The sequence below is a fragment of the Phyllopteryx taeniolatus genome, chromosome 20 (assembly GCF_024500385.1).
Source record: "Phyllopteryx taeniolatus isolate TA_2022b chromosome 20, UOR_Ptae_1.2, whole genome shotgun sequence".
Taxonomy (NCBI): Eukaryota; Metazoa; Chordata; class Actinopteri; order Syngnathiformes; family Syngnathidae; genus Phyllopteryx; species Phyllopteryx taeniolatus.
The window spans coordinates 11,559,937-11,585,923 of NC_084521.1; the positions used below are offsets into that span (position 1 = coordinate 11,559,937).

Here is a 25,987-nt window from a genome sequence, read left to right on the forward strand (position 1 = left end):
GACTTCAAGTGCAGCTGTTTCAGCATGGGAGACATTTACCCATAAACAAGGCAGCATAAAAAAAATGCAAAATTTTAATTTTATTTTTTTACAAATGCCTTTATCATTATGGATTAAATTATATGAAAATGACCCATATACATCCGGCACTCAAACAATATTAGAGGGAACAGTAAATTCCAATGCATTTCAATTAAGCAGCAACCATTGCTTCATGGCAATATCTCCTGGCGAGATGTCGGGTTTTCAGACTCGGGTCATGATCAAACTTTCAAGAACATACTACACTTTCAGCCAGAACATATCAATGCAACAGCGTTGTTGATTTGTGCATGGAAGACTTGGGATCTAAGAGTCTGGGTCCCCAACAGGCTCCGACAAAGAAAGCTAGTGTAAGGACCTCTCACCATCTTGCTTGGACAATTAGTGGAACTGCAAGGGGAAATGCTTTAAAGATTATTTCTCCGCGGCTATGTGGAGTCAGTGGAGGTAAAGGGAAGGAGTGGTGGGAAGGGAGGGTGATCAAATGTCTTGATAAAACAAGTTATGAAACTGCCTGTCGATAAGGTCTCCACATCAAACAAACATTGCGTTCTCCATTACTGCCACGAACACTAACAAACTGCTAAAACAGGTAATGGTCAGCCTAAAATGCATGCCAAGGTCTCTTTTTTTTTTTTTTAATCCTATTTTTAAAAACCCAAACCACCTTTTTGCATTCTCTTAGGTTTTGAAAAAGGATTAGGACCACCAACACAGTAGCAGTTATATTGCAGGCAATTGCTAAAATAATTTAAATAATTTTTTTCCACATTAATGTACACACAGCACCCCATATTAACAGGGAAAAAACAGAATTGTTGAAATCTTTGCAGATTTATTAAAAAAGAAAAACTGAAATATCACACAGCCATAAGTATTAAGACCCTTTGCTCAGTATTTAGTTGAAGCACCCCTGCGATTGGGTGGCAACCAGTTCAGGGTGTACCCCGCCCCCTGCCCGATGATAGCTGGGATTGGCTCCAGCACTCCCGCAACCCTTGTGAGGATAAGCAGCTCAGAAAATGAATGGATGGATGGATGGATAGTTGAAGCACCCTTTTGAGCTAATACAGCCATGAGTCTTTTTGGGAATGATGCAACACGTTTTTCACACCTGGATTTGGGGATCATCTGCCATTCCTCCTTGCAGATCCTCTGCAGTTCTGTCAGGTTGGATGGTAAACATTGGTGGGCAGCCATTTTCAGGTCTTTCCAGAGATGCTCAATTGGGTTTAAGTCAGGGCTCTGGCTGAGCCATTCAAAAACAGTCACGGAGTTGTTCTGAAGCCACTCCTTCCTTATTTTATCTGTGTGCTTAGGGTCATTGTCTTTTTTGAAGGTGAACCTTCGGCCCAGTCTGAGGTCCTGAGCACTCTGGAGAAGGATTTCGCTCAGGATATCCCTGTACTTGGCCGCATTCATCTTTTCTTCGATTGCAACCAGTCTCCTTGTCCCTGCAGCTGAAAAACACCCCCACAGAACGATGCTGCCACCACGATGCTTCACTGTTTGGACTGTATTGGACAGGTGATGAGCAGTGCCTACTTTTCTCCACACATGCCACTTACAATTAAGGGCAACAATTTCAATCTTGATTCTCATCTGACCAGAGAATCTTATTTCTCACCATCTTGGAGTCCTTCAGGTGTTTTTTTTAGCAAAATCCATGCGGGCTTTCATGTGTCTTGCACTGAGGAGAGGCTTCCGTCGGGCCACTCTGGCATAAAGCCCCGACTGGTGGAGGGCTGCAGTGATGGTTGACTTTCTAAAACTTTCTCCCATCTCCTGACTGCATCTCTGGAGCTCAGCCAGTGATCTTTGGGTTCTTCTTTACCCGAGTTAAATATGAGTGTCACAGCAAATATCACACTGCCTGTCTGAATACTTATGGCTGTGTGATATTTCAGTTTTTCTTTTAAATCAACAATAACGTTTTTTTTCCATCAATATGGGGTGCTGTGTGTACATTAATGAGGAAAAAAACAAACAAATGATTTTAACAAATGGCTGCAATATAACAAAGAGTGAAAAATTTAAGGGGGTCTGAAAACTTTCCGTACCCACTGTAGAGTTAAAGTTAGAGTTAAACATGAAAAACAAAAACAAATTGCATTCTCACCATATTTACAAGCAAATATGAATAGGGAGGATGATTCAGAGCGGCTGTCTGGCAAGGGGCCCAAACACTCCTGTCGACAAATAATATCTTGAAGAAAAACTTTTTGTGACGTTGAGGCTTAAGTGTGATTGGTTTCCAAAGTGTTCAACCTTAAGGCAGAGGCGGCGGAACCATGGGGGCATTGGGGTATTGTCCTGTTTGTTGGAAGTATCCCCTGAGCACTGTGCCCCCCCACACACTTCACAAATTGTTGACACCTCTGCCTTTAGGCGTGCTTGAATTTTGAGGTGAAATACATTGGGGTTGCATGTCAGAGTCAACCACAACTTTAGAAAGCATTTTCTAAAGCAGCAATTGCAGAAGATTCAGAGTTGACATGGAGCCCCCTTCAAATGAACCCCACGTCACCCAGCAGTGTCATTTCATCAGATTCTCCCGAGGTGTTGATTTTCCACATGCAATGCCTCACTAACCGCAACATTTCATAATTGCTCTACTACTCTACCAGTGCTTGGCCCATCAGTCAGAAAGTCACTCATGGAAATATCGTAAACAAACTCTGCAGACATCAAAGAATATTCAGAGAGGAAAGAGATGACGGAGATAGATAGCAAGGCAGCCTTCTTGTGCAGAAAAGAAAAATGGAGGTATAGCAACAGTGAGTCAAGTTCAAAGCTGGAGGGAGGGTGGCACGAATGGGCTAGCTCCACCCGAGGGACACTGTCTGCCATCTGTGCTGTGGCCCTGTTGTGCTGTATGGCAAAGGCTGCACGGGTGGTATAGGGGGTTGTTAAAAGTCTATCCCATCACCCTCTGACCTTGTACAGCAATAAGTGGAAAAACAGCTGTTGGCTGCATGCACAACACCGTGCCATGGGCCTCAAACACTCACAGGATGCATCCCTGGACCCTCAGGCGTTTTTTCTTTCCACTATCTCATATTCTAAGGTTATGCAACACAAAATGGACATTAATATACCAGTCTGGAATTTCATTTTCCCCTATCAACTTTCGGTTAGTCACACTTCAAGCATTTCTAATTGTTGTATTGCAAAAAAATATGTATATATATTTCCCCACGAAAGAGATTCTAGTCTATCCATTGTAGTGACATCAGCAGAGCACTGACTGATGCAACCCAAAAATGTGAAGAAAACATTTGCTAGCATCATTATGTCACTGCATTAGGTCATTTGCTGTTACATAATTCTCAATTCAAATATAACATTTTCAGCTACTGCTGCCATGAGTTTTTTCAATCATTATGCCTATTTAAAGAAATCCAAAAGCCATAAAAGCCTGCCAACATTAAAACTATGTGCTTTTTCCATGGCACAAAGGATGCAATAATTAAATGGGATTTTTAGCTTTAGAACCATCTGTAAGATGCACTATATTTAAGTGTTACATTTACAGGTTTCTCACCGATTCTTATTGCAAACAAATGGTACAGCACTTTAATTTACAGCAGCACAACAACTGCAGTAGAGTTATTGAAAGAAAAAAAAAATATTGAGATAATGTGATGGCAGGGGATGGAACCGTCACTCAGATGAACTGCTTGGAAGGACGCTCTACTCATCACTCTACCACCATGAATGTATTCCATATGTAGTAGTCCAGATGTACCTGAACGTGTTTGGGACTAACGACCAGGAAATGCACGCGTAACGGGTGTTGTACAATACTTTTTTTTTTTTTAATAAACACAATGTCGTCCAGTTTTATGAACAAATGTGCTAGCCTGCTCCAGTTGAGCTTTGTTGTATTTTACCAGCTATCAGTTCTTAGACCTTAGAAAAGAGGCTTTCATGTTCATGCATGAACCTATATAGTAATTTTGACAAATTACTGTATTCCATTTCATAATTATTCACATTTGTAGTCCATAAAGATTTATTAAAATTAAAACATTTGCATTGTGATCATTTGACAAAGTTGCAAAGCAAGTGAACACTGATTTTGAAATACATACAGTACATAGTATGAGTTTTTACAGTATAGTAGATGTCCTTTAATAAAGTTTACAGAGCAGTACTTCACAATTTCTTGCCTTGCTCATGGTTCCAGACATCTGTATGGACATAGAAGTCTCAGTACCACCATCCAGTGCTCATGTAAAGAACTACATCCTATTAAAAGGTTGTTGTTTTTTCTCCCCCATTATTGTGGCTGAGAAGTGTCCTTGGGTCAAAATAATTCCAATAAAATGAAGGTCGTTTCCAGGGATGTCAAGAGTCTTTAGCTCTTTGGCTGGTTTTTATTTTTCAGGGATTCTAGCAAGCTCTTGATCCGCTCACTAGCAGGCTCCCTTTTCCTCTTCTTTCGACTTTTGACCCCCGCAACCTGAGTAGGCAGTAGGAGGGTCGCTAGTCCCCAAGGTGTGGGGGTGCGGCCCCCTTTAGGTGCAATGGTGTCGCTCTGCTGGAGCAGCCAAGCACTCTCCTGACACAAAGCCACAAATCGTTCTAGTTGTGTGCCATTGACGTTCTTGCTGACATTCAGGGTTGTTTCAAACGGGTTCTGGATGTGCAGTGGGGACGTCTCTGGCTTGTTCTGCTCTTTGCCCTGGAGACAGGGAGGGAGGGAAGGCTGACGGGTTAAAATATGTTGGTGATCAGTGCTGCATGTACCATCATCTGTCTTGTTGGTCATGCTTTCTGCCTCCTTACACCAGTATCTGGGGCACATAGGGGCTGACTGGAACAACTCTCCTCAGGCTGGCAAAAGGGATAAATAAATATGGATATGGCCTAGGAGGACACTTTGACTTCCGAAAGGAAATATGACATTTGCACAGCATACATTAGAAACCAATTCAAACGTGGGGTGAGGCTCTCGTTTATAAGTATCGCCCATCAAACTGATCATCAATATGGGGTTAGGGGGACGTCAAGACAGGTGAAGCCATTTGTCAAAGGAGTGGAGCCAACCAGAAAATTGTGGCACAGTAAAGCTGATTTAAAGCTGTTCCAACAGCAAAAGCCTACAGGCTCAGAACATGGCCACCTTCTACCTGCAAAACTTCCTCAGTTGTGTCGAACTTGATAACAGTCTCATATATTGCACTACCGAGTCTATCTTCACCTATATCATCAATTCATTATAACACCAAGCTCAAGTAAAGCCCCTGTGTCTTGTGCAGTATATTGCACAGCCAGCATGAAACACATCTGTGGGAGGGGACATAACGGGCAAACAGATAAATGAGCCAGAGCAGGAAAACATACTAGTGGTGATCAATTTTTATATAATGTCATTTGGAAACAGATTCACATAGTTTTTGGATTTAATCACAGAAAGCACCATCATTATTCAAAAAAGGTGTTGCATAGATATGATCTGCAAAGCCGGCAACACAAGTTTTTTTTTAATGGCTTAAGGTTCAGTGACAGTTTTTGATGCCGTTTTAAGCGCATTTTCCACTGCACCGAAACTATTCAGATCAGCTAGTCATGCTTTTCCACTTTTAAAAAATGGGTACGGGTGTTTCTAGCATGCTGACCATACAGGTGACATAAACCACTTGCTGAGTTTGTTATTTAAAAAAACATATATATATATTTTTTTACATTTAAAAAAATAAAAAAGAGTAAACTTTTCAGGATACATGGCTAGAAATGACAGAAATGAACACATCTGTCATTAGCTTACCTTGTTGTTGTGCCTGTAGTGTTATGCGCCACAATTTCAACGCTGATGAATTCTTGCTGTTTTCAATCTCCTCTTTAATGTCATTTTAAAAAGCCACATGCAGTGAACAAGATACCCTGATTCTCCGCCATTATTGTTGTTGTTTAGCCCTTCAAATAATAGTTTTCAAAACACGTCGCATTAGTGAACTGTGTCCCGAGACTACAGAGTCATTATGATTTTGTACTGCCCAGGAGAATTCTTACCTGGTATTTGTATTATTTTTGTTGTTGTTGGGTATGAATTAACATTGGTGACAACACTGGCTTGTTTACCATTTGCATTTTACGATACTCCAAAAAGGCAGCAGTTGACATAGTGTAACCTCGTTGACAGACGGGGCGATACATCAATGCCAGTAAAAACACAACCTCCTTGGTAGAGGTAAATAATGCTTTGCTGCCTGATGGAGTTCCTAAATTTGATCTCAGCTCAAGGGCATCAGATCTCACAGGACCAGCATCAATCAGACAAGACAAGGGCAGCTGTCATCTGCGTGGGCTGACAGCCTCCATGCAAGCGGGCTGCCTTTACTATCAACAGATCTACTTGATAGAGCTCAGCACCGGGGATGGAACAAAGGGATGCCGAGTGAAGATTTCTGGGTTGAGGTAGATGCTAAACTGTTGCAAAAGCAACCTATCTGATACTACTCTTAATGAACTTATATTTTATATAACTTATAAATGTGGGTAGCGATCTTCATCCTGTTATTTTTGCACGACAGATACTCCGAATTATCTGATTATATTACATGATTATTTATTTTGGCATTTAGTGGCCCGAGTGTTTACATACTCAGCAGAGAGCACCAAGCCTCTACTTGGGCTAAGAAGCTTATTATAATTGTTTACACATAAATAATGACACTGCCAGCACTGTGACATCCTCCTGTATTGAATTTTCAAGTTCTCCGTGTGCTTGCGCGGCTATTCTCCGAGTACTCGGGCTTCTTCCAATATTCCAAAATAATGCATCTTACGTTAAATGAAGACTAAATTCTCTAGAGATGTGAATGCAAGTGAGAAGGAGTCTACAATTGTGCCCTACAATTGGCAAGAAACCAGCCAAGGGTGTACTCTGTCTCTCGCCCCTAAAGTCAGTTGGCATAGGCAAGAGCTCACCTGTGACCCTAATGAGGACAAGCAGGACAGAAAATTAATATATGAATAGAAATAATGATGCTCAATTAAAGGGATGCATGTACATTGAACAGTGTCACAAAGACTAGTTTTAAGCTGCAAATAGATTACTAGTTTTTTTTGTCAAGACATGGTCACAGCAGTCATGCATACCTTTCTGATATTTATGGACTTCTTACTGAACGCAAAGGTGGCGTAGAACTCAAAGAATTCACAAAGCAGTTTCTCTGAGACAAAGAAAAGAAAAGTCACATTAGCATCGGGATGCATAAGGGAAAACATCTGTACTCAACAGCATCCCTGCAATCTGGTCTTTGTGCTCACGCTCTCACCGAGTGTTTCTGTGTTGCTCCGGAACTGGATCCTGTCGAAGTCGCTGACAAATGTACAGTCATTCCCCTCGATCACGCTCTTGTCCGCGGGACCTTGCGAGATGAAAGCGGGGACACAAGGTAAATGGCGGTCTTTAAACATCTATGACAGTTATAAATAAGACACAGACAAATGGCGTTGATGTTCACGAGGAAAAGGAGTGCCACAAAGCAAAGTGGTGGAAAAAAATATGAGAGGGTATGGATCACATCCTTTCTGGACTGCCCGGTGATGGCCTTGTTAGCAGTCACCTTCATCATGATGAGGCTGATGCCGCGTCTCTTTGTGTTCATGCAAGTGTATCCAAAAGAGGCTGGGTCATTGACCTTACCAGAGTGATGGGCCTTTTATTGTCCTGTAAGCACTCTGTGTGATAGCACCTCTGCTAAACGGGGTAAAGGCAGCGAAGAAGGTGGTGGTGGTGGTGGTGGTTGCGACAGTGGGGGATAGTGGTCAGGTTTGGTCTGATTGCTTTTGGAGGGCAATTATCAAGCAGCCAAGGTGACAGTGAGAGAAATAATAAGAAGGATTAGTTCACTTGCTGCAGTCTGCCGTGGTGGCACTTAGCCATATAGCTAAATATATGCACGGAAATATCAAGATGCGGTCAACAATAAAGTTTTGATTTGCTTTGTTTTCGCTGTGGGGACGTAGATAAAGGAAATTAACCTTTATGCTTACATATATTGTATTCTGCTTGGTACTATATTACGGTTACATTTTTAACTCATGGAAAAAACAAATGATATTAAGTTGCATTTTTTATTTAAACATACAGTAATGCATGGTATTACTGTACACTATGTACATTTTATTCCTTGTAATATGTGTTTTAAGGTTGTTGTTGTATTTTTTTACAGTTTAAGCATTTATTTTACCACAAAAAAATACAGCATACACTCAAAATCCCGCGATATGTTGAATTATGATTATTATATGAACATCCGCAATGCACTGAATCTGCAATAGATGAACCCCAATATAGTGAGGGAACACTGTATTTTACCTTTATTGTAAAGTGGAGAGACAAACTCTTTTCAGACTGTCCACCAATTTACAAGTTTGCCTAACTTAACCCTTTAATTTATTACAGTGCATTACATATTGTGCAAAATAGAAAAACAGCTAATTGCCTGTCTTGATGGTGTATACTCTAGAGCACGCTCAAGTTAGTGCTCATTTACTAAAAGGAGGAATTGTGCATTCACAAGTTGTGTTTTTTTTAACAAAACAACTTATGTAAAGTGTGTGAAATAAGACAGATTTATTATTCAGTTATTGGCAAAAGCAAGTGAGGGTACCTGAAGATATAATCATTTTTTTTTAAATGCAAAGAGCAAGAGGAGATGCATTGGGTGAATGCCCTCTTCATCTCAGTGTGAATAACTGCTGAGCTGATGCATCTGGAATTGACAGTCCAGACAAGTTCTTTGTTGTCTACGCATTTATTATTCTGAACATGATGTCTGGTAAAAATGTGTTTCAGCCTTTGAGTCTTTTTCAACACAAGGCATTTTAGAAATTTTAAAGCAAAGTCATTTTTGGAAATTCACTTTTTCTTTTTATCGGTAATCAGGTCGTAAACGCAGAAAAAGTCATTGTATCAATGTTAAAAGTCATTGTGATCTAGACATTGGCGACAAGCGGATTTAAGGAGATAATCTGGTTTGACCTTGGAGTACCAAATGACTAAACCGGTTTGTCTTAAGGACATACAGTTCTCCAATTATTCATTTAGTCAACTAACTGAAAAATGATCATTAAATCACACGGGGACAATTTTTGTTCTAGGAAAGTGATGCTAAGACAAGCAGTTAAAAGGCATCACCTTCTGGAAAATGACTTGGCTAAAATTTTTGACAATAGTATTTTGTCAGTTTTAGACAATAAATGTCAATGTTAATCAACAATTAAAGATGTCAGACCTCTCCCAAGGACCAAGCATTTGTCAAAACCATAGCGGAGGCAGACCTGTTTATATTCTGTCGCCTTGGAATGAGAAAAAAAAAAAAAAAGATCTGGACGTAACTTCTCACTTGAGTTATTAAGGTTATATACCAACCAAATTATCCTTTTAATATAAATTGCTGCCGTATGCCTAATCTAGAAGAGATCTACATTAAACTGTTATAACATTAAAGCTCTGACCGCATACAAACATCGCAAAATTCAGGTCAGAGATAGATAGGATGGAGTCTTGTGGAGTTTAGGAACGAGACATGGTACACCCTGGACTGATAGCCTGTTAATCACAACTCATATTTTGTAACAAAAAAACAAAAAAAATGTTTGATTATTTGTCATGATCAATGTGTCGATCCTCAAATGGAAGAATGCCCCAAAACAAATCTCAGTTGGCCAGGCAAAGCCAAATTACTGAAAAAAAGAACCTCCTTGGCAGAGCTAATAATAATAATAATGCAGACTAACACTCATTTAAATTACAGTTGTTGCTGTGTCGTACCTGCGAGGTCACGTAGGTGGTCCAGGGTGGGGATGATAGATGGGCTTCTCCCCTGCAGGAAGAACAGCACCATGACGGTGACAGAGAAGTTGGTGATCCAGGCCCCAGGGATGCTGCTGGTTACTCCGTGTGCTCGGGCCCAACAGCGCACGGTGAACACCAGGTGACGCACCCGAGGGTCCAGTTGGCCATAAAGGTAAAGAAGCTCTGAACTCTTCATCGCCACCCTGTGGACAACAGGGTAACTGAGCGCTAGTATTACTGTTGTTTGATGATTTGATCCAAACACTCACTGCAAACTCTCCAATGTCTGTAAGGTTAACACATCCTGCAATAATGGCCATTAAATAAACAGTAAAATGTGTTACGTATGTACAGCCAACATTACATCCAGGAATGGTCACCAGTTTATTGCAGGGCACATATAAACCACCACGATAGAAAATTTTGTCTTCAATCAATCTAACGTGCATGTTCTTTGAAATGTGCGAGGAAGCCACAGTACCACCCCCAAAATCCTATGCAAGCACGGGGAGAAAATGCAAACTCCGCACAGGAAGGCCCGAGGTGAGATTCAACCACTTGACTGTGAGGCAGATGTGCTAACAACTACCCCACCGCCGTGCTGCCTGTACAACCAACATTATATATGTTAAAATATTCCGTTAATCCAAGAATTATTCATACCCTGGCCACATTTTGACTTCAAGTGAATCTATATTCATACCCTTCCTCAAAAATACAGGCATACCAAATGTTCTCCTATAGTTGATGCAAGAGGTTATCAGCATCCTTTAGAATAATGCAGAATATTGTTTCCAGTACATTTAGTAAAAATGAAATATGTCTATCCAAAACAATGTCTAACAGTCTTCCTGTGTTTTACAGCCAAAATATACCAATTCAACAAATAAAAAAATTATAAAAATAAAAATTTTGCATTGCATTGAGCATTTAGCTAGGGTATGAACCTTTTTATAGGATTACCTGTACCATAAAGTGTCCATAATAAATTATCATGCCTCTCCCAAATTTTACCCAACTATACAGTAATAGTATCCATCCATTTTCTGTACCGCTTATCCTCACTATAATAAATTTATACATTTTTAAAAAGAGTGTAGTGTAAAAATGTAAATATTACCAAATTGTGTCAAGTAAAAAAGAAAAAAAACACAAATAGCAAGTTGCCCTAAAAAAAACAATATAAAATATAATAAAGTCTGCATTTTGTTTTTTTAAATGTACAGTCCCTGGCTTGGTGCCTTTAAAAAAATATATTACTCAAAGGTCACTGAAACTGGCATCCTAAATCACTACTAGAGAGCAGTATTTCCTTTGTCACTGTAACTTAATGTGCTGTAGTTGTCTACCATTTATTTCTTCCTGTTAAGAAACACACTTACACACACATAGACACCACAGCAAAGACAGGAAATTGTAATAGTCAAAAGATCTCTGAGCAAGAGTCAAGGAAAGTCCCCCTCGCCCCTCGAATCCACCCACAACAGGCACCCTGCAACTATTTCCTTAGAAACTACACAGTGGTTTTCTCTGTATTAGCTTATGTGATGTTGTTTATGAGGGCATGTTAAATGTGTCACGTTAAGAGTGGGATGTCAACAATCTTACAATTAAACGGAAAGATAAACACAAGCGCAGTTTCAGTTACGCAAATACTGGACTGAACCCCCACTGCCTCTAACTTGTTTTTGATTGGGGTTTTTACAACACCAATCGTGGTTAGATGATCACAAGCAGGGACGCACGTTGAGATTTCGAGACCTGATACTATGATTGTGAAGGCTTCGTCTAGAAATGTACGGAAGAGGGTGAATACCTATTGTTGGCGGTGAGGTCACACTGAAAACCAGATGGCTGATGGGCAAAACGGACCAGGGGGCATCGGGCATTCAGGATCTTCTGCACACCAACACAGCCGGGTCCAAACTGGTCGATACATTCGCCAATGACAGACAGGATGCTCTGCGTGGCAGCGCGCTCTGAAGTGGCCTGCTTCATCTGGTACTCCAAGGTCAAACCAGATTTTGGCTACACAATGAAAGAGACATCTGATCAGTTTTGAAGAATAATACATGGGCGTTTGCTAATATCAGTGAGGTCGTCAGCAGGGATTTGAACCTGTATTGACCGCATTCATTTAAATTAAAGTCAAAATGCAGCCCTATGGGGGACAAAAGCCAGTGCAAACTGTAGGCCGGTCCCAAGCCCGGATAAATGCAGAGGGTTGCGTCAGGAAGGGGATCCGGCTTAAAACTTTGCCAAATATGAGCGTTCATCCAAAGAATTCCATACCGGATCGGTCGTGGCCCAATGGTTAAGATGATCGCCTGCCACCGTGAGGGACATAGGTTCAAGACCCCGACTGGATCATCCGCCAACATCCCCCGGACTCATGGCTGTGGTGTCCTTGAGCAAGACACTGATACCCTGAAATGCTGCCCGGGCGCTTCAACTGCCCCCTGCTCCAGTGTGTTCCACTAACATGTGTATGTGTTCACTGTGATGGGTAAAACGCAGAGAACAAATTTCGTGTGCATGCATGCATGTTCATGACAATAAAAGGTGATTCTCCTAAAAATTCTTCTTCTTCTAACATCCGCCACCCTGAAATTCAGCTACTGTGGGTCGAAGTCGAAGAAGAGGTGGAAAGCGGGTTCTTTGACAGAAAGAGTAGAGGAAAGCACAGAGCCTAGAACTGAATGTGGGGACTTTGAATGTTTGAATGGACTATGACAGGAAAATCTCAGGAGTTGGTTGACATGATGATTAGGAGAAAGGTTGATATATTGTGTGTCCAGGACACCAGGTGGAAAGGCAGTAAGGCTAGACGTTTAGGGGCAGGGTTTAAATTATTAGAGAACCGAGGAGAGGAATACATTGAGATGCGACATTGGGCAAAGGCCAAACAAGAGGCATATGATGACATGTATGGCAGGTTGGACACTAAAGAAGGAGAAATGGCTCTATACAGGTTGGCCAGACAGACGGCTAGAGATGGGAAGGATGTGCAGCAGGTTAGGGTGATTAAGGATAGAGATGGAAATATGTTGACTGGTGCCAGTGGTGTGCTAGATAGATGGAAAGAATACGTCGAGGAGTTGATGAATGAAGAAAATGAGAGAAAGGAGAGTAGAAGAGGCAAGTGTGGTGGACCAGGAAGTGGCAATGATTAGTAAGGGGGAAGTTAGAAAGGCATTAAAGAGGATGAAAAATGGATAGGCAGTTGGTCCTGATGACATTCCTGTGGAGGTATGGAAGCATCTAGGGAGAGGTGGCTGTGGAGTTTTTGACCAGCTTGTTCAATAGAATTCTAGCAGGTGAGAAGATGCCTGAGGAATGGTGGAAAATTGTGCTGGTGCCCATTTTTAAGAACAAGTGTGATGTGCAGAGCTGTGGGAGCTATAAAGAAATAAAGTTGTTGAGCCACACAATTAAGTTATGGGAAAGAGTAGTGGAGGCTAGACTCAGGACAGAAGTGAGTATTTGCGAGCAACATTATGGTTTCATGCCTAGAAAAGAGTACCACAGATGCATTATTTGCCTTGAGGATGTTGATGGAAAAGTACAGAGAAGGTCAGAAGGAGCTACATTGTGTCTTTGTTTTTTCTAATCATAACTTGGCACCGGCTTGTTGTGTACAAGCAAAAAAATAAATAAATTAGTTGCAACATTTAGTCTTTTGTAATGTATTATAAAGTATATCTACAGACCCCCTGTTCAAATGCCAGGGTTTTGTGATTTAGATTCACTCAAATTAGACTAAGATAAATCCTTTCAAAAGATTACCACCATTGTGACCTATAAACTGTGCAACTCAATATAAAAAAAAGAAATATTTTAGAGGAATGTAAAAAAGAAAAAGAAAAAAATCATTTGGTTGCACGCACCTTAGTTAGGAGGTTAATCACAGGGTCTTTAAATGGTATGTGCACAGTTGTGCAACCACATTAACCCAGTTTTTTATTGTTACTGGACTGGTCGCCAGCCAATCACTTTAGACTACATAAATTTCAGATTAAAGCAAGATGACTGACAAACTAATCAGGTTTGTGGCTTGTATTGTGTGCATTTGCATTCCATTCCCTCATAAAATAACTCAGTAAATAAAAAGTCCACTATTTTAAGAAGTGATAAATTACTACTGTATCTGCAAAAACAAAATGTACATGATATCCTTAAACCAACACAGTTTAGGTAATATCAGCTATTATTATGAGTGCATGGTGATCAGTGCACTATTTGTCATTACCGTCTTTAAATTCCTTCCACTGACGTCATCTAGGTCCAGAAACATGTCCAAATCGCAACCCAGCTTTCCAAAGCCATTCACTGTTGATCCAAACGGTTTAATGGCGCATTCTGGGAAGTAAGCAGCGGCGATGTCTTTGAGCAGAGAGCAGACAAGGAAACGCAGTCGGCTGTTCTCCTCAGTTAGCTGGTAGGCTTCGGTCAAGGAGATTATTTGTTGGTCTATCTGAGGGGAAAGGCAGATGTGTACCATAGTAAACACATTTTGTTTTTATTCAGGTTTCAGAAATGTATTACAAACAGAATCACACAAATGGACATTTACTTACACTCTCATCTTGAGAAAGTCTCTGAATAAGCTCATTAATGGGAATGGTGGTTTGTGGGTGGCTCTGTTTACTGGACTGCTGGTTGGTCACTTCTGTCAGACCTCTTAGTGTAAGTAATCTTGATTTATAAGGAACCATAGATTCATGGTTGTTACTTGGGACAGTGGCCTCCTCGAGTAACGAGGAAACACTGTCTTGCGAAGAAAACTCCACCACTGCATACGTGCCCTGGAAAAGAATCAAAACACACTCAAACTTGGACCTCAGTTAGCAAGCATATGTAGCATTAAGGATTTTTACTTACATAGCTTTCATAAATAAAGTACTTTTTAATTTCACCATGTAATGATAACAATTTGGGGATGTTTCTCTCATTGGTTTTGGGGTGGCAGTTGATGAGAACGGATCTTTCCGCCTGTTCTTGTCTATGGGCTTGGACAGCGTAAAAAGACAGACGTCCATCCTTTTCACCTGCCGAGAAGAAGAACAATAATTAATTGACTGCTTTGTGCCAGAATACATTCCCACGTTTGCTGTTAGGATGAATCTCTCCACTCTTCTTGTTGTTGCTCACATTTCGAGTATGTATGCCACTAGATACCAGTGTACATGGTTACAAACATAAAGATACATGTTCGACGACTTGAAGTAGTGACCTTATAACGTAAAGACAGGATTAATTAACACAAAATATATATAATCCTTCAGGTACGACTCATCTATGACAGTACCACACTCTCACTATATAACATGAGCGCTGTGCTAAAAGCATATCAAACCCAGCATTTAGACAAAGCTCACTTATCAGCTTGATGGAACGTTAACTTTACTGACTGTTTTCGTCCTTTCTTGGTACGTCGGCACGGACTGGAACAGCAGTAGTTCCAACTCTTCTGTGACAAAAGTTGTGCACCTTTTGGAGACATTTTGCGAGGTTGCTTCGTCCACTCATATGTAACCTGTGCGCCGCAATGGAGGACGCCATTGTTGCTGAAGTAGGACGCATGCGCATGCGCTGCTTCCGCCTTACTACGGCAAGCGAGAGATGCCGAAATGCACCTTCCTACTCCTTACAATTTTGTAATTACATCGACTATTTTACTGACATTGACTGGTTAAAATAACTTTTTCTTCGGTACACGAAACGTGATGTGTTTTTAATTACCGGGTGATTGAAAAGTAACTCTCTTTTTAAGTACTTGCAATTTATTTCTGAACTATAATGCTTACAAGAAATGAAGATGAGAAGAAATTGTATTGCATGGAGTTTTATTTAAAATTCGGTATCGGCACCAGCATTAGCCGCCAGTTTCTCTAGCCGCCTGGGAACCGCATTAACTGATTTCACAAGGCTCCGGAAAAAAAACAGCGAAACCGAAACCCACGAAGGGTTACCCAAGGTCGCGTGGTCGACGTTAAAGGCAGAAACACATGCGCAATGATACATTTCCACTGTGTAGTTCCTCCTAAAAGCAGCAGATAGTCAGCAGACAGCCAGTCTCTGAGGTACGCCAATGATTCGCATATGGAGAGAAGTCGCTTTTGATACCAACGGTAAAGTCATTCTCTCATTTATTCATTTATTTTTATTGTGTGTATCATTTAACGTAATAATAAAATGCTCTCAGCAAGTGCTACAAATTCATGTTTTTTTCTGACGAGTAATCTTGACGTCATGTTCAGAAACCTGCTGTTATTTTATTTATTTTTTGGGTTTTTCTTATGAGCAATGTGACAGGATTTGCAGTGCAGTAGAAAGTTCCAGTAATTACATGTTTATTTTTATTTCTGCTGTCAGCCTGTCACAAAAAAATGTCAACTAGTTTTTGCAACTGCTTCCTGACTACTGTCGAGGTGAATAGTATGCTCTGATGCTGTGATGTATTAATAAGTGTTGGGAAGATTACAGTATTTGAGTAGCATTTTAGCTATTTCAATTACTTTCTCTAAGTAATATAACTAATTCCAACTGATTACATTTTGATTACGTTTTTAATTTTAAATTAATCCATCAACAGGACCCTTGGATGTTTCCTCTAAAAAAGTGGATTAAAACCATTGATAATTATTTTTGTTCTTTACACAAATAATAAACTGATAACAAAACATGATGAAATGTAAATACATAATTAAAAACGTGTTTGTTGCATTATATGTGTACTCAGCATGTGGAAATCCACTGTAGACAAATCGTGGGGGTTTGATTTGAATTAATGTAAAATACTTTGGGTCGCATTGTATGTATGAAAAGTACTATATAAATAAAGTTTGATGAATTGATTGGTACCTTACCATGTTGACCTAATGAAAAATTTGCACAATTTAGAGAATATCGCTTCATATGACAACCCAGATAAGTGAATGGTCCATAGTTAACAACTGCAGATCAGAGTCTCTTAGGCTAACCTCTGGAGTCCCTCAGGGATCAATATTAGGCCCCCTTTTATTTAGTCTTTATATCAACGATTTGCCCACTGTTTGCTCTGAAGCAGAGTGCGTAATGTATGCAGACGACACAGTTTTCTTTGTTCATGGTCGCTCCAAAGATACTGTTGCTGCTAAACTCACTAATACAATGTCCTGTGTCACAACTTGGTTGCAGGAGTGCTGTCTACAGCTAAAGGTTTCTAAAACTGTAGGCATGTATTTCACTAAAACAAAGAGAGTATCACCTGACCCCGACATACTTGTTAATGGAGAAAAAATGCAAATTGTCAGCCAATACAAATATCTTGGGTTAATAATAGATTCACAGCTTTCCTTTAAAGCCCATATTGACAAATTGTGTAAAAATATAAAATTAAACCTCGCAAATTTTCGTGCAATTCGGAATGAAATGTCAACTGAAGCTGCAAAAATTTACCTGCATTCAATGATACTTAGTCACTTTAACTATTGCATAACCAGTTGGTCCCAGGCTGGTCAGAATGCAAAAAAAACATTGGAAGTTTTGTACAAACAAGTAATTAAAGTGATGGATAAAAAACCAAGGCACTATCATCACTGTGCAATTTAAAAAAATATACAGTCTTTTAAACTGGGACAGTCTTCACATATTTGCAGATTTAAATATGATTTATAAAGTACTGCATGATTTGGCCCCAGCTCCTCTGGCTGAGTTCATCAGCCAATGAAACAGCTCTGAGCGTGTCACTCGAGGCTCTGTCAGAGGTGACTGTCTCATTCCTCTGCGCAGGAGCACTTTCAGTAAGTCAGCCTGGTCAGTGAGGAGCGCTGGTGAGTGGAACTCAGTACCTGAGGAGGTTAAACTGCTTACAACATACAAGGCCTTCACAAAAAAACTGAAAATGTGGCTAGTTAACACCTATAGCTGCCAACACTAAAAGTATGTTATGTTGTTTTTTTGTTATGATCAAAAAAATTATGGTTTTATTCTCTCTTAATAGTAGAGTTTGATTATGTATCCTGTATTATATTGTCTTGTAGATGTATTTTACTGCTTTTTTACATCATGGCCAGGGGACTACAGATGAAAACTAGCCTTCTGGCTAATTCTGGCTTTTTTAACCATGTGTACTTCATGTGTTTTATGAAATTGCATTGTCCCCTTTCAAAAATAAACTGATAAACTGATATAAAAATTCCCAAATTATAAAGATGAAACTGTTCAAAGGTCCATGTTCAAGTACATGAGTCTAACCTTTTCAAAATCTCAGAGAAATTAATAGATTGCGCAAGTTTGTCCTTCGAAGGTCATATTTGGAAAAATATGTCATGTTTGAGACTAAGTAGAATGGCACAGGACCAGAGAGAGCCAATCACAAGCCTCAGCTTTAGAAAGCGGAAGGGACATGAAAAAGAAATATGAGCTTTTATGACTATTTTTCATAAGTAATTAACATTATTTGTAATCATTGTGATTTCCAAACGCTATTGTAATTTAATAACACATTTTTCTCCCAGGAATACATGGATTGCAATTACATACATTTTGTAATTAAATTATATAATTAGTTACTCCCCAACACTGATTACCAAACATTGCAGTTTATTCATGTTTCTTTTACATTTTGGTGATTTTTTAGGGAATTGTAATAGACAAACAACCATTCACATTAACACTTAAGTGAATGAAATAAAATTACTTTTGTTATGAACTGATCTACAGTATTTGATACAGACTGCTGTTTAATGTTACAGTGAGTGGGACAAATCCACACCAACAAAATGGAGTACAACTATGATAACCACATAGAACTGCTCTTAGCGCATATGAATATTGAGGACATCATCAACGCTGCAGAGACACTCTTTCAGTTTGAGGAAGAAGAAGAACGGGAAGGGAGCTTGTCATCCGAAGGGGAAAGTCTGTCCCCTGTTGCAATGGATGGGAATGAAGACATTGGAAAGTTTGGGACTCAGCAGGAGGGCTACACTAATGAGGCTGGAAGTGTCCAGCACGGGACAGTAACAGACCTCCTCTCCTTTGTCAATCTGCTCTCCAACATGCAAGCAACGGCCTTGCAGCACCTGCCTGAGGAGATGGGAGTCCTGCTAAATAAAGTGAGTATATTCCGGCGCATATATATATATATATATATATATATATATATATATATATATATATATATATATATATATATATATAGCTCCCATTGTGTTAAATTGAGTAGACTAAAAATTGCATCTCAAAATTCATTTGCTCTGACATTATTTGCAGAAAGATATGGTTGTAAAGAATGGCCGCTATAAGATCAACAAGGATGTGCTCCTGTTTCCCTGGCAACTGACCTACAAGAATCGTGGCTCTGACCTCGTACCTAAGGGCTCCTTTGGGAAAGTTCACTTAGCCCAGGACATCACAACCCGGAAGAGAATGGCTTGTAAACTGGTAAGTCTTTCTGGGAAATAGTTCATGTGATGTGATTTTTTTCCCCTCAAATGAAAAGTAGTGTCAACATGAGGAACAGAGCTCTTACACAAAATGGCAATATTGCAAAATGAGCAATGGAAAGTGCACTAATGGAAACAATGGTCATAATTACACAACTGCTCTGCGCTTTTGTGGCACAGGACAAAAATAGTTATTACTCTTGTTCTAGTCGTCACATGCATCCATATGTGTATATTCAATCGTCTGACAAGGACCATATTTACTACCTGGGCATTCCTAGTCAGATAAAGCTGTTGACTCGGTGTAGTGTACACACACAGTCAATACAATGGCGACAGCTTACTGGCACTGGTTTATATTTTCCCACTGATTTCCCGGTCATGAGCTGACAGTCTTTGAAAATACTGTATCATTTTACCATGATCTATTGACGAGCCTGCTACGTAATAAACACAATAATAAGCCTCATGCTTTATATTGTAATTTAGTATTACACACCATAAATCTGTATTTTGATTTATTTGTAACATCTCATTGACAGTCATTAAAGACTGGATCTTCCATGCTTGTAATTAGATGCTAAATACAGTGCTACGACCACATAATTTGACTGACATGCAGTCAAGAAGGTATATGAGTACAAGCAAAATGGCTTTTTGGATCATTTGTGGTGGTCCATGTACAGTATATGGATGCAATTTGTTGCAACACAGTTTTATCTGCAACAATGGCACTTGTGCACAAACCGTGTCCTCAAACTCAATATGCTGGGACCCAAAAAGCGACTAAAATACATAATGTACAGTATGTAGCGGGGGTCCACTGTAATACATAGAGTAGATGGTTGAAAAAATTAATTTTGCTTATCCTAACTGTTTACCTTGTTGATGACCAAAAAGAAGCTCACTCAATCATAAATACATAGATTGTTTTAAATGGGGGTGGCACAGTGGCCGACTGGTTAGAGCGTCAGCCTCACAGTTCTGAGGTGCGGGGTTCAATCCCCGTCCCCGCCTGTGTGGAGTTTGCATGTTCTCCCCGTGCCTGCGTGGGTTTTCTCCGGGCACTCCGGTTTCCTCCCACATCCCAAAAACATGCATTAATTGGTGACTCTAAATTGCCCGTAGGCATGACTGTGAGTGCGAATGGTTGTTTGTTTCTATGTGCCCTGCGATTGGCTGGCAACCAGTTCAGGGTGTACCCCGTCTCCTGCCCGATGACAGCTGGGATAGGCTCCAGCACGCCCGCGACCCTAGTCAGGAGAAGCGGCTCAGAAAATGGATGGATAAATGGGGTTGCAACTAGTGTACAAACACAAAAAATAAAAATATATATACACAAAGACAACTATTAATAAGTGTTGCAGTGTTCTTTGCTGATAATTCAAAGTGAATATTTGTATTGATGGTGATGATTCTTAAGACAAAAATTTAATTATTCCTAATTTATAGAAGGTTATCAACATATTATTTTTCACAGATTCCCATGGAGAATTTTAGAGGGGCCGAAGTAGAGTTCCAGGCTCGCTTCTCCCACGAGAACATCGCCAAACTCTTTGGGGCTTTGCTGTGGGAACAGAATGTGCATCTCTTCATGGAGGCGGGCGAGGGCGGCTCAGTCCTGGAGAAGATAGACAGCTGCGGGCCAATGAGGGAGTTTGAGATTATCTGGGTGACCAAGCATATTCTTCGGGCCCTGGAGTACCTGCACTCACACAACGTCATCCATCACGACATCAAACGTAAGAGCAAAAATGACTGACCCACTGACAGTTTAAGAGATGGATAATGGTTAAGGAAGTGATGGAATAGGACATAACTGTTTGTGAAGAATTCTTCAGATGACTATGTAAGTTCCGAATGTTGAAAAAATTATTGACAGTTTTATTTCCCCACTGTTGAATTGAGAAATGCTTCTTAATCAAGTGCTCTAAAGGCAGTCAGGTCAGACTGACATAATTTGACAGTTTATTACAAGAACACTGGCTTTTTTCAATATGTTGAATCCTGCAGAGGTTTGAAGTTATGTCGCTGCATTACCTGAAGCACAAAAGCTGCGATCAAAGCATTCTCAAGTGACCCTTGTCAGCCTCTTCGCCCAAAAAGTGTTGATTCTCTAGAATTCCCAACATTTAAATTGAAACATTAACAGTGGTTATTTTTCATTATTATTTTTACATGTGGCAATTAGGAATGCTAAAATGTTAGTTAAAAAATTAAAGGGGAGAATCATGCAGGATTTTTGTACTCTTAATTAATGGCAAGGAAGGATAGTTATTTTTTTTTTAATGAGAGCTTTTCTAAAACAACATTTAGTGTTATTCGCATCCCATTCAGTGGCTGGTTAAACCTGGATTTTTTGTTTATCCTTGTGATGATTCAGCACAGACATGCTGGAAGTTAACCAATAACACTACATAAATAAGGACGACACTGCAAGATGTATTAGTACTGCTCCCCTTGACGACCCGTTTCATGTGCATTTATAATATTTTTTCTCTTTAGCTAGTAACATTGTCCTGATGTCAGACAAGGCTGTCCTGGTGGACTTTGGGCTGACCGTGCAAATGACAGAAGACCTCTTTATTCCAAGAGACCTGAGAGGAACAGAGGTAAGAGAACAAGCTGGAGGGTTGATGCAGTCCTGTGAGTAGTCTGAGTTTACAACACATTCTGTTGTCTCTTGACCCACGTGTGGCATGTAAAGGTCCTGTGCTCCATGCACCTTGCTTGGTGGTGGAAAGTCCAAAGGCAGGCTCCCAATAGAAATAATATGAGAGAATACTTGAAGACACTCTTTTCTGCTCAAGCTAGAATTACACAGCAGGCTGGAATTTCCAACAGAGAGAGAAGCTCTACTAGTGTGTTTACTTTCCACACACGATTACTTTGACGCAACCTGTGTGGGTCTAAAGGTTCACTCATCTGTGGCCAGAGGAAAATACTCTCTCATTATGCTCTGTAAGCACTTTGTTTTCCTGTTTGTAGTTTAGATGTAAAGACAAAACACAGCTTTTTTTTCTTTCATGTTCTTCTGCAGCATGTTTCTTGTTCTGTTGTGCTTTAACCAGTGTTGGGGAGTAACTAATTACAGGTAATGAGATTATCTAATTTGATTGAAATATCTATGTAATTGTAATCTATTATTTTACTGGGAGAAAATGTGTAGTTTCAAGACTTCAGTTGCTTTTGGAAATGTCCATGATTACAATTTTAAGCAAATAGCTGCAAAAGCAAATAATTTTTTTCATATCAAGTCCTCCTTCTAAAGCCAACACTTGTGATTGGCTCTCTCTGGTCATGTGCCATTCTGCTCTAGTCTCAAACAATACATATTTTTCCAAATATGACCTCTAAGCGCCACCGTGTGGTGCGGTGCTAGCTATTAGTTTTTCCAAGATTTAGAAAAGGTTAGACTCTTAGCTGCACTTTTGAACACATAAAAGAACATTGACTTTTGAACAGTTTCATCTTTATGATTTTGGACTTTTTATGGAACACTCACTTATCTGGTTTGTCATTTGAAGTGATATTGTATAAATTGTGCATATTTGTCATTAGGTCAACATGGTGGCATTTTTCATTATGTATTTTCATTTCATCATGTTTTGTTAACAATTTATTAGTTGAAAGAACAAATATGAGGTTAATTCCAAAATAATGATGTCTGGTTTTAATACACTTTTTTTTTTGAAAATTCCAAGGATCCTGTTGATGCATTTATTCAAAATTAATATAAGTAATCAAAATGTAATCAAATGTAATTAGTTCTACTGTAGTACTCTTGAATTAGTCACACTACTATTACATTTTCAACACAGTAGCTTTTAATTGTAACCAAGTACAGTTCAAAAGTAATCTTTAAATAATGGCACTTTTTTGTTTGTTTTTTTTTGTTTTTTTTTGTACAGATGTACATGAGTCCAGAGCTGGTTTTGTGTCGTGGACATGATACCAAAACAGATATCTACAGCCTGGGTACCACCATCATTCACATGCAGACTGGAAACCCACCCTGGGTGAGAAGATATCCACGCACTGCCTACCCATCCTACCTTTATATTGTACGTATTTTTTTAAAGACATGCAAGGAATAGCTTCATGTCGCCATATGTGATATATGAGTCAACATCTGTTTTCCATTCCTCATGGCCGGTTTCAAAGAAGATTATCAGATCCTTTGAATGTGACTCAGTTACCCACTTCCTCTTGAAACAGTTGACAGAGAATAAGGAAGCAGTGTGATTCAGTGAAGTGCCCACATATTATATTACCTTGCTTTTCAACGGTTTTAACAAGTTTTCATTCACAAAATCACTCAGAAAACAAAATCTGGGTCAATGCTTCTCGGATGTTTTTTTTGTGATTATTACAAGACCTTGAGTGTCTTTCCATGTGTTCCTCCCCTAGATCCACAAGCAAGCGCCCCCCCTGGAGGACATAGCAGAAAAATGCAGCCTGGCCATGCGGTCTTTTCTGGAACGAGCTCTCGAGAAGAACCCCACACTTAGGAGCTCAGCATCGGAGCTGCTGAAGGATGAGGCCATCAACCCGCCAAAAGAGGACCAGCCCAGGTGCTGGAGTCTCGACTCAGCTCTGGAGGAGGCTAACCACGCCATGCTGCACCAGCAGAACCAGCAAGATGACCCTGCACAAGGTATTCTGCAACTGAGTTGTATCACTTGACTCTAATGGGCAAAGACTGTAAATAGCAACTGGTACCAAGAACCATTGAATGATTTTTCATTTGGTCAATTTCTATGCAAATGAACTGTATCCTGTATATATTTGTCATGTTTTCCATACAGACTCTTCACTGTATGCTGAAGTCTCTAGCCCCCTGAAGAGAAATGGCTCCTTATACCTCGGCCTGGGAGCCTTGTCTGGCCACTGCCCGCTGGTGACAGGGCCCCCAGCTTCAGAATATGGCTAACATTTCCAACATTTTTGTGGTTGACCTTTGGTTTGGGCCAGCTAATAATATCCAAGAAATGTTCTTTAATTGTCCGGCTTCACTGTTGCGGACCACTAGTTTTTGTAGAGCAATGGACTGCTACAGGGGAAACCGCTTACTGATGACAAGACTCACAATGACTAATTAGTGAATCCTTCAAGATGGAGTTGGCCTATGTGACTCACAGCACTGCAGGACAGTAGTTGGATGAGGCAGATTTATATCTTATGTGTGTGAATTGTTGCTATCATTTAGTAAGTTTGAATTTCAAAGCCTTTCATAGTAGTGTGTCATATCTTTATATGTTTATGCCTGATTGTCTGTATTTTCTTCTAGTATGTGTGTACTCTCGAATCATGACACATGTAGTTCTTCATGGACTTCCTCATTTTAATTCCTGTGGAATATTAATAGCATCATCATGTGATACCCAACTTGTGTATTGTACATCCTGTCAGATGAGCAATTCTTTGATTTTCATTAAACTCAAGTATTCAAAGAAATATGTAGTTTTAATTGCTTTACAATTACTAGATTTGGATAGTTTTGTGAAGGGTGACAAATTCACTTTCAAAATGTGAATTGGCTTTACTTTATTCTTTCATATTCACACATCCATCTTCTATAAGACTTATCCTGATGAGGATCACGGGTGTGCTGAAGCCTATTCCAGTTGACTTTGGACATGAGGCAGAATACACCCTGGACTGGTTGGCAGCCAATTACAGGGCATTCTTTCATATTCTGAATATTAAAGGTAGTCTCGAGTCAAATTTGGAATAATTGCAGACAGTTTTATAAAAGGCCAAGATAATCTTAATAATAATCAAAATCTTTGTACTTGGTTCTCATGAATGGGTTAAAAAATGTGAAATGTGGCATTTCTGATGTATTTAATACACAGTATACTTTCTGCAATTGCAAATCTACATTATACAGGCATTTTATTTTACGGTCTAAAAAAAAAAATTCCAACATGGAAAATAACTTCCTTTGCAAGTGTTGGCTGACTCATCCCTCAAGAACACCCTGTTTTGTGCAGTTTTGCTGAACTTGCACCCACAAGTTGAAACTGAGCAATAGAGGGCTTCTCAGTCCAGAGCACTTGATTCAATCAATACTCCAATCAATGTTGCAAATTTTTTGAAACAGTTCAAATGCTAAACTTTTCAAACTGGCTAAGTTCTACCTGCAAAACAAATCTGATGTTAATGGCAAAAAAAAGGGGGAAGTCTGAATTGTTAGTGCTTGTAAGCAAAGCAAAGCAAATTTATTAAAAAACAAAAAAAACGGGTTATAAACATTTCAAACAGAGAAGAAAAAATAATAAAAGTACAATTAAAACAGCGTACAGTGCAAGAAATAAAATAAAATAATGGAAATACTCTAAAAAGCATGAGTAAAAAGAAGAGTTTTTAACCTGGATTTAAAAACATTCACACTTTGAGGCTGACGTCACTTCTGTTGGCAACTTATTGCATTTGTGTGCAGCATAATAGCTAAATGCTGCTTCACCATGTTTGCTTTGGACAGTGTGCTCCACTATTTGACCTAAGTCTGTCGATTTCAGAGCCCTACTGGGTTTATATTCCATTAGCATTTCATTCATGTATTCAGGACCTAAACCATTTAGTGATTTATAGACCAGTAGGAGAATTTTAAAATCTATTCTAAAGCTGACTGGGAGCCAGTGTAAAGACTTTAGAATTGGAGTAATATGCTCTGACCTCTTTGTTATGGTCAGAT

At 39.6% G+C, this 25,987-nt stretch overlaps 2 protein-coding genes across 3 annotated transcripts; one reads left to right on the forward strand and one right to left on the reverse strand.

Annotated features, from left to right (window-relative positions):
* Positions 1–4,039: 4,039 nt before the first annotated feature.
* mtpap (mitochondrial poly(A) polymerase) lies at positions 4,040–15,465 on the reverse strand. The gene is made up of 9 exons (XM_061758617.1): positions 15,268–15,465; positions 14,738–14,904; positions 14,434–14,661; positions 14,106–14,330; positions 11,673–11,884; positions 9,833–10,059; positions 7,329–7,421; positions 7,150–7,223; positions 4,040–4,729 (listed from the first exon to the last, which is right to left on the reverse strand). Exons 1-9 carry the CDS (start codon positions 15,443–15,445, stop codon positions 4,403–4,405), a joined length of 1,731 nt encoding a protein of 576 aa, XP_061614601.1. The 5' UTR covers positions 15,446–15,465; the 3' UTR covers positions 4,040–4,402.
* A 90-nt stretch (positions 15,466–15,555) lies between these two features.
* On the forward strand, positions 15,556–24,744 carry map3k8 (mitogen-activated protein kinase kinase kinase 8). 2 transcript variants are annotated; one of them, XM_061758620.1, is made up of 8 exons: positions 15,556–15,987; positions 18,595–18,957; positions 19,115–19,285; positions 20,768–21,029; positions 21,793–21,899; positions 23,199–23,306; positions 23,698–23,944; positions 24,096–24,744. In XM_061758620.1, the coding sequence occupies exons 2-8, from the start codon at positions 18,622–18,624 to the stop codon at positions 24,218–24,220; spliced, it is 1,356 nt and encodes a 451-aa protein (XP_061614604.1). In that variant the 5' UTR covers positions 15,556–15,987; positions 18,595–18,621; the 3' UTR covers positions 24,221–24,744. The 2 variants fall into 2 exon arrangements, with proteins under 2 accessions (XP_061614604.1, XP_061614603.1); XM_061758619.1 differs by having other exon boundaries at positions 15,567–15,987; positions 23,199–23,351.
* The last annotated feature ends 1,243 nt before the right edge of the window (positions 24,745–25,987 follow it).

Bases quoted from the DNA above. Each gene is read 5' to 3' on its own strand.
- mtpap (XM_061758617.1), bottom strand. From the start codon at position 15,445: ATGCGCATGCGTCCTACTTCAGCAACAATGGCGTCCTCCATTGCGGCG. The intron at 7,422-9,832 runs GTACGACACAGC...TCATCTCGCAAG, and splicing joins CCACCTACGTGACCTCGCAG to GTCCCGCGGACAAGAGCGTG. The intron at 7,224-7,328 runs GTGAGAGCGTGA...TCTTTGTCTCAG, and splicing joins GAGCAACACAGAAACACTCG to AGAAACTGCTTTGTGAATTC.
- map3k8 (XM_061758619.1), top strand. From the start codon at position 18,622: ATGGAGTACAACTATGATAACCACATAGAACTGCTCTTAGCGCATATG. The intron at 19,286-20,767 runs GTAAGTCTTTCT...TATTTTTCACAG, and splicing joins AGAGAATGGCTTGTAAACTG to ATTCCCATGGAGAATTTTAG. The intron at 21,030-21,792 runs GTAAGAGCAAAA...TTTTCTCTTTAG, and splicing joins CATCCATCACGACATCAAAC to CTAGTAACATTGTCCTGATG.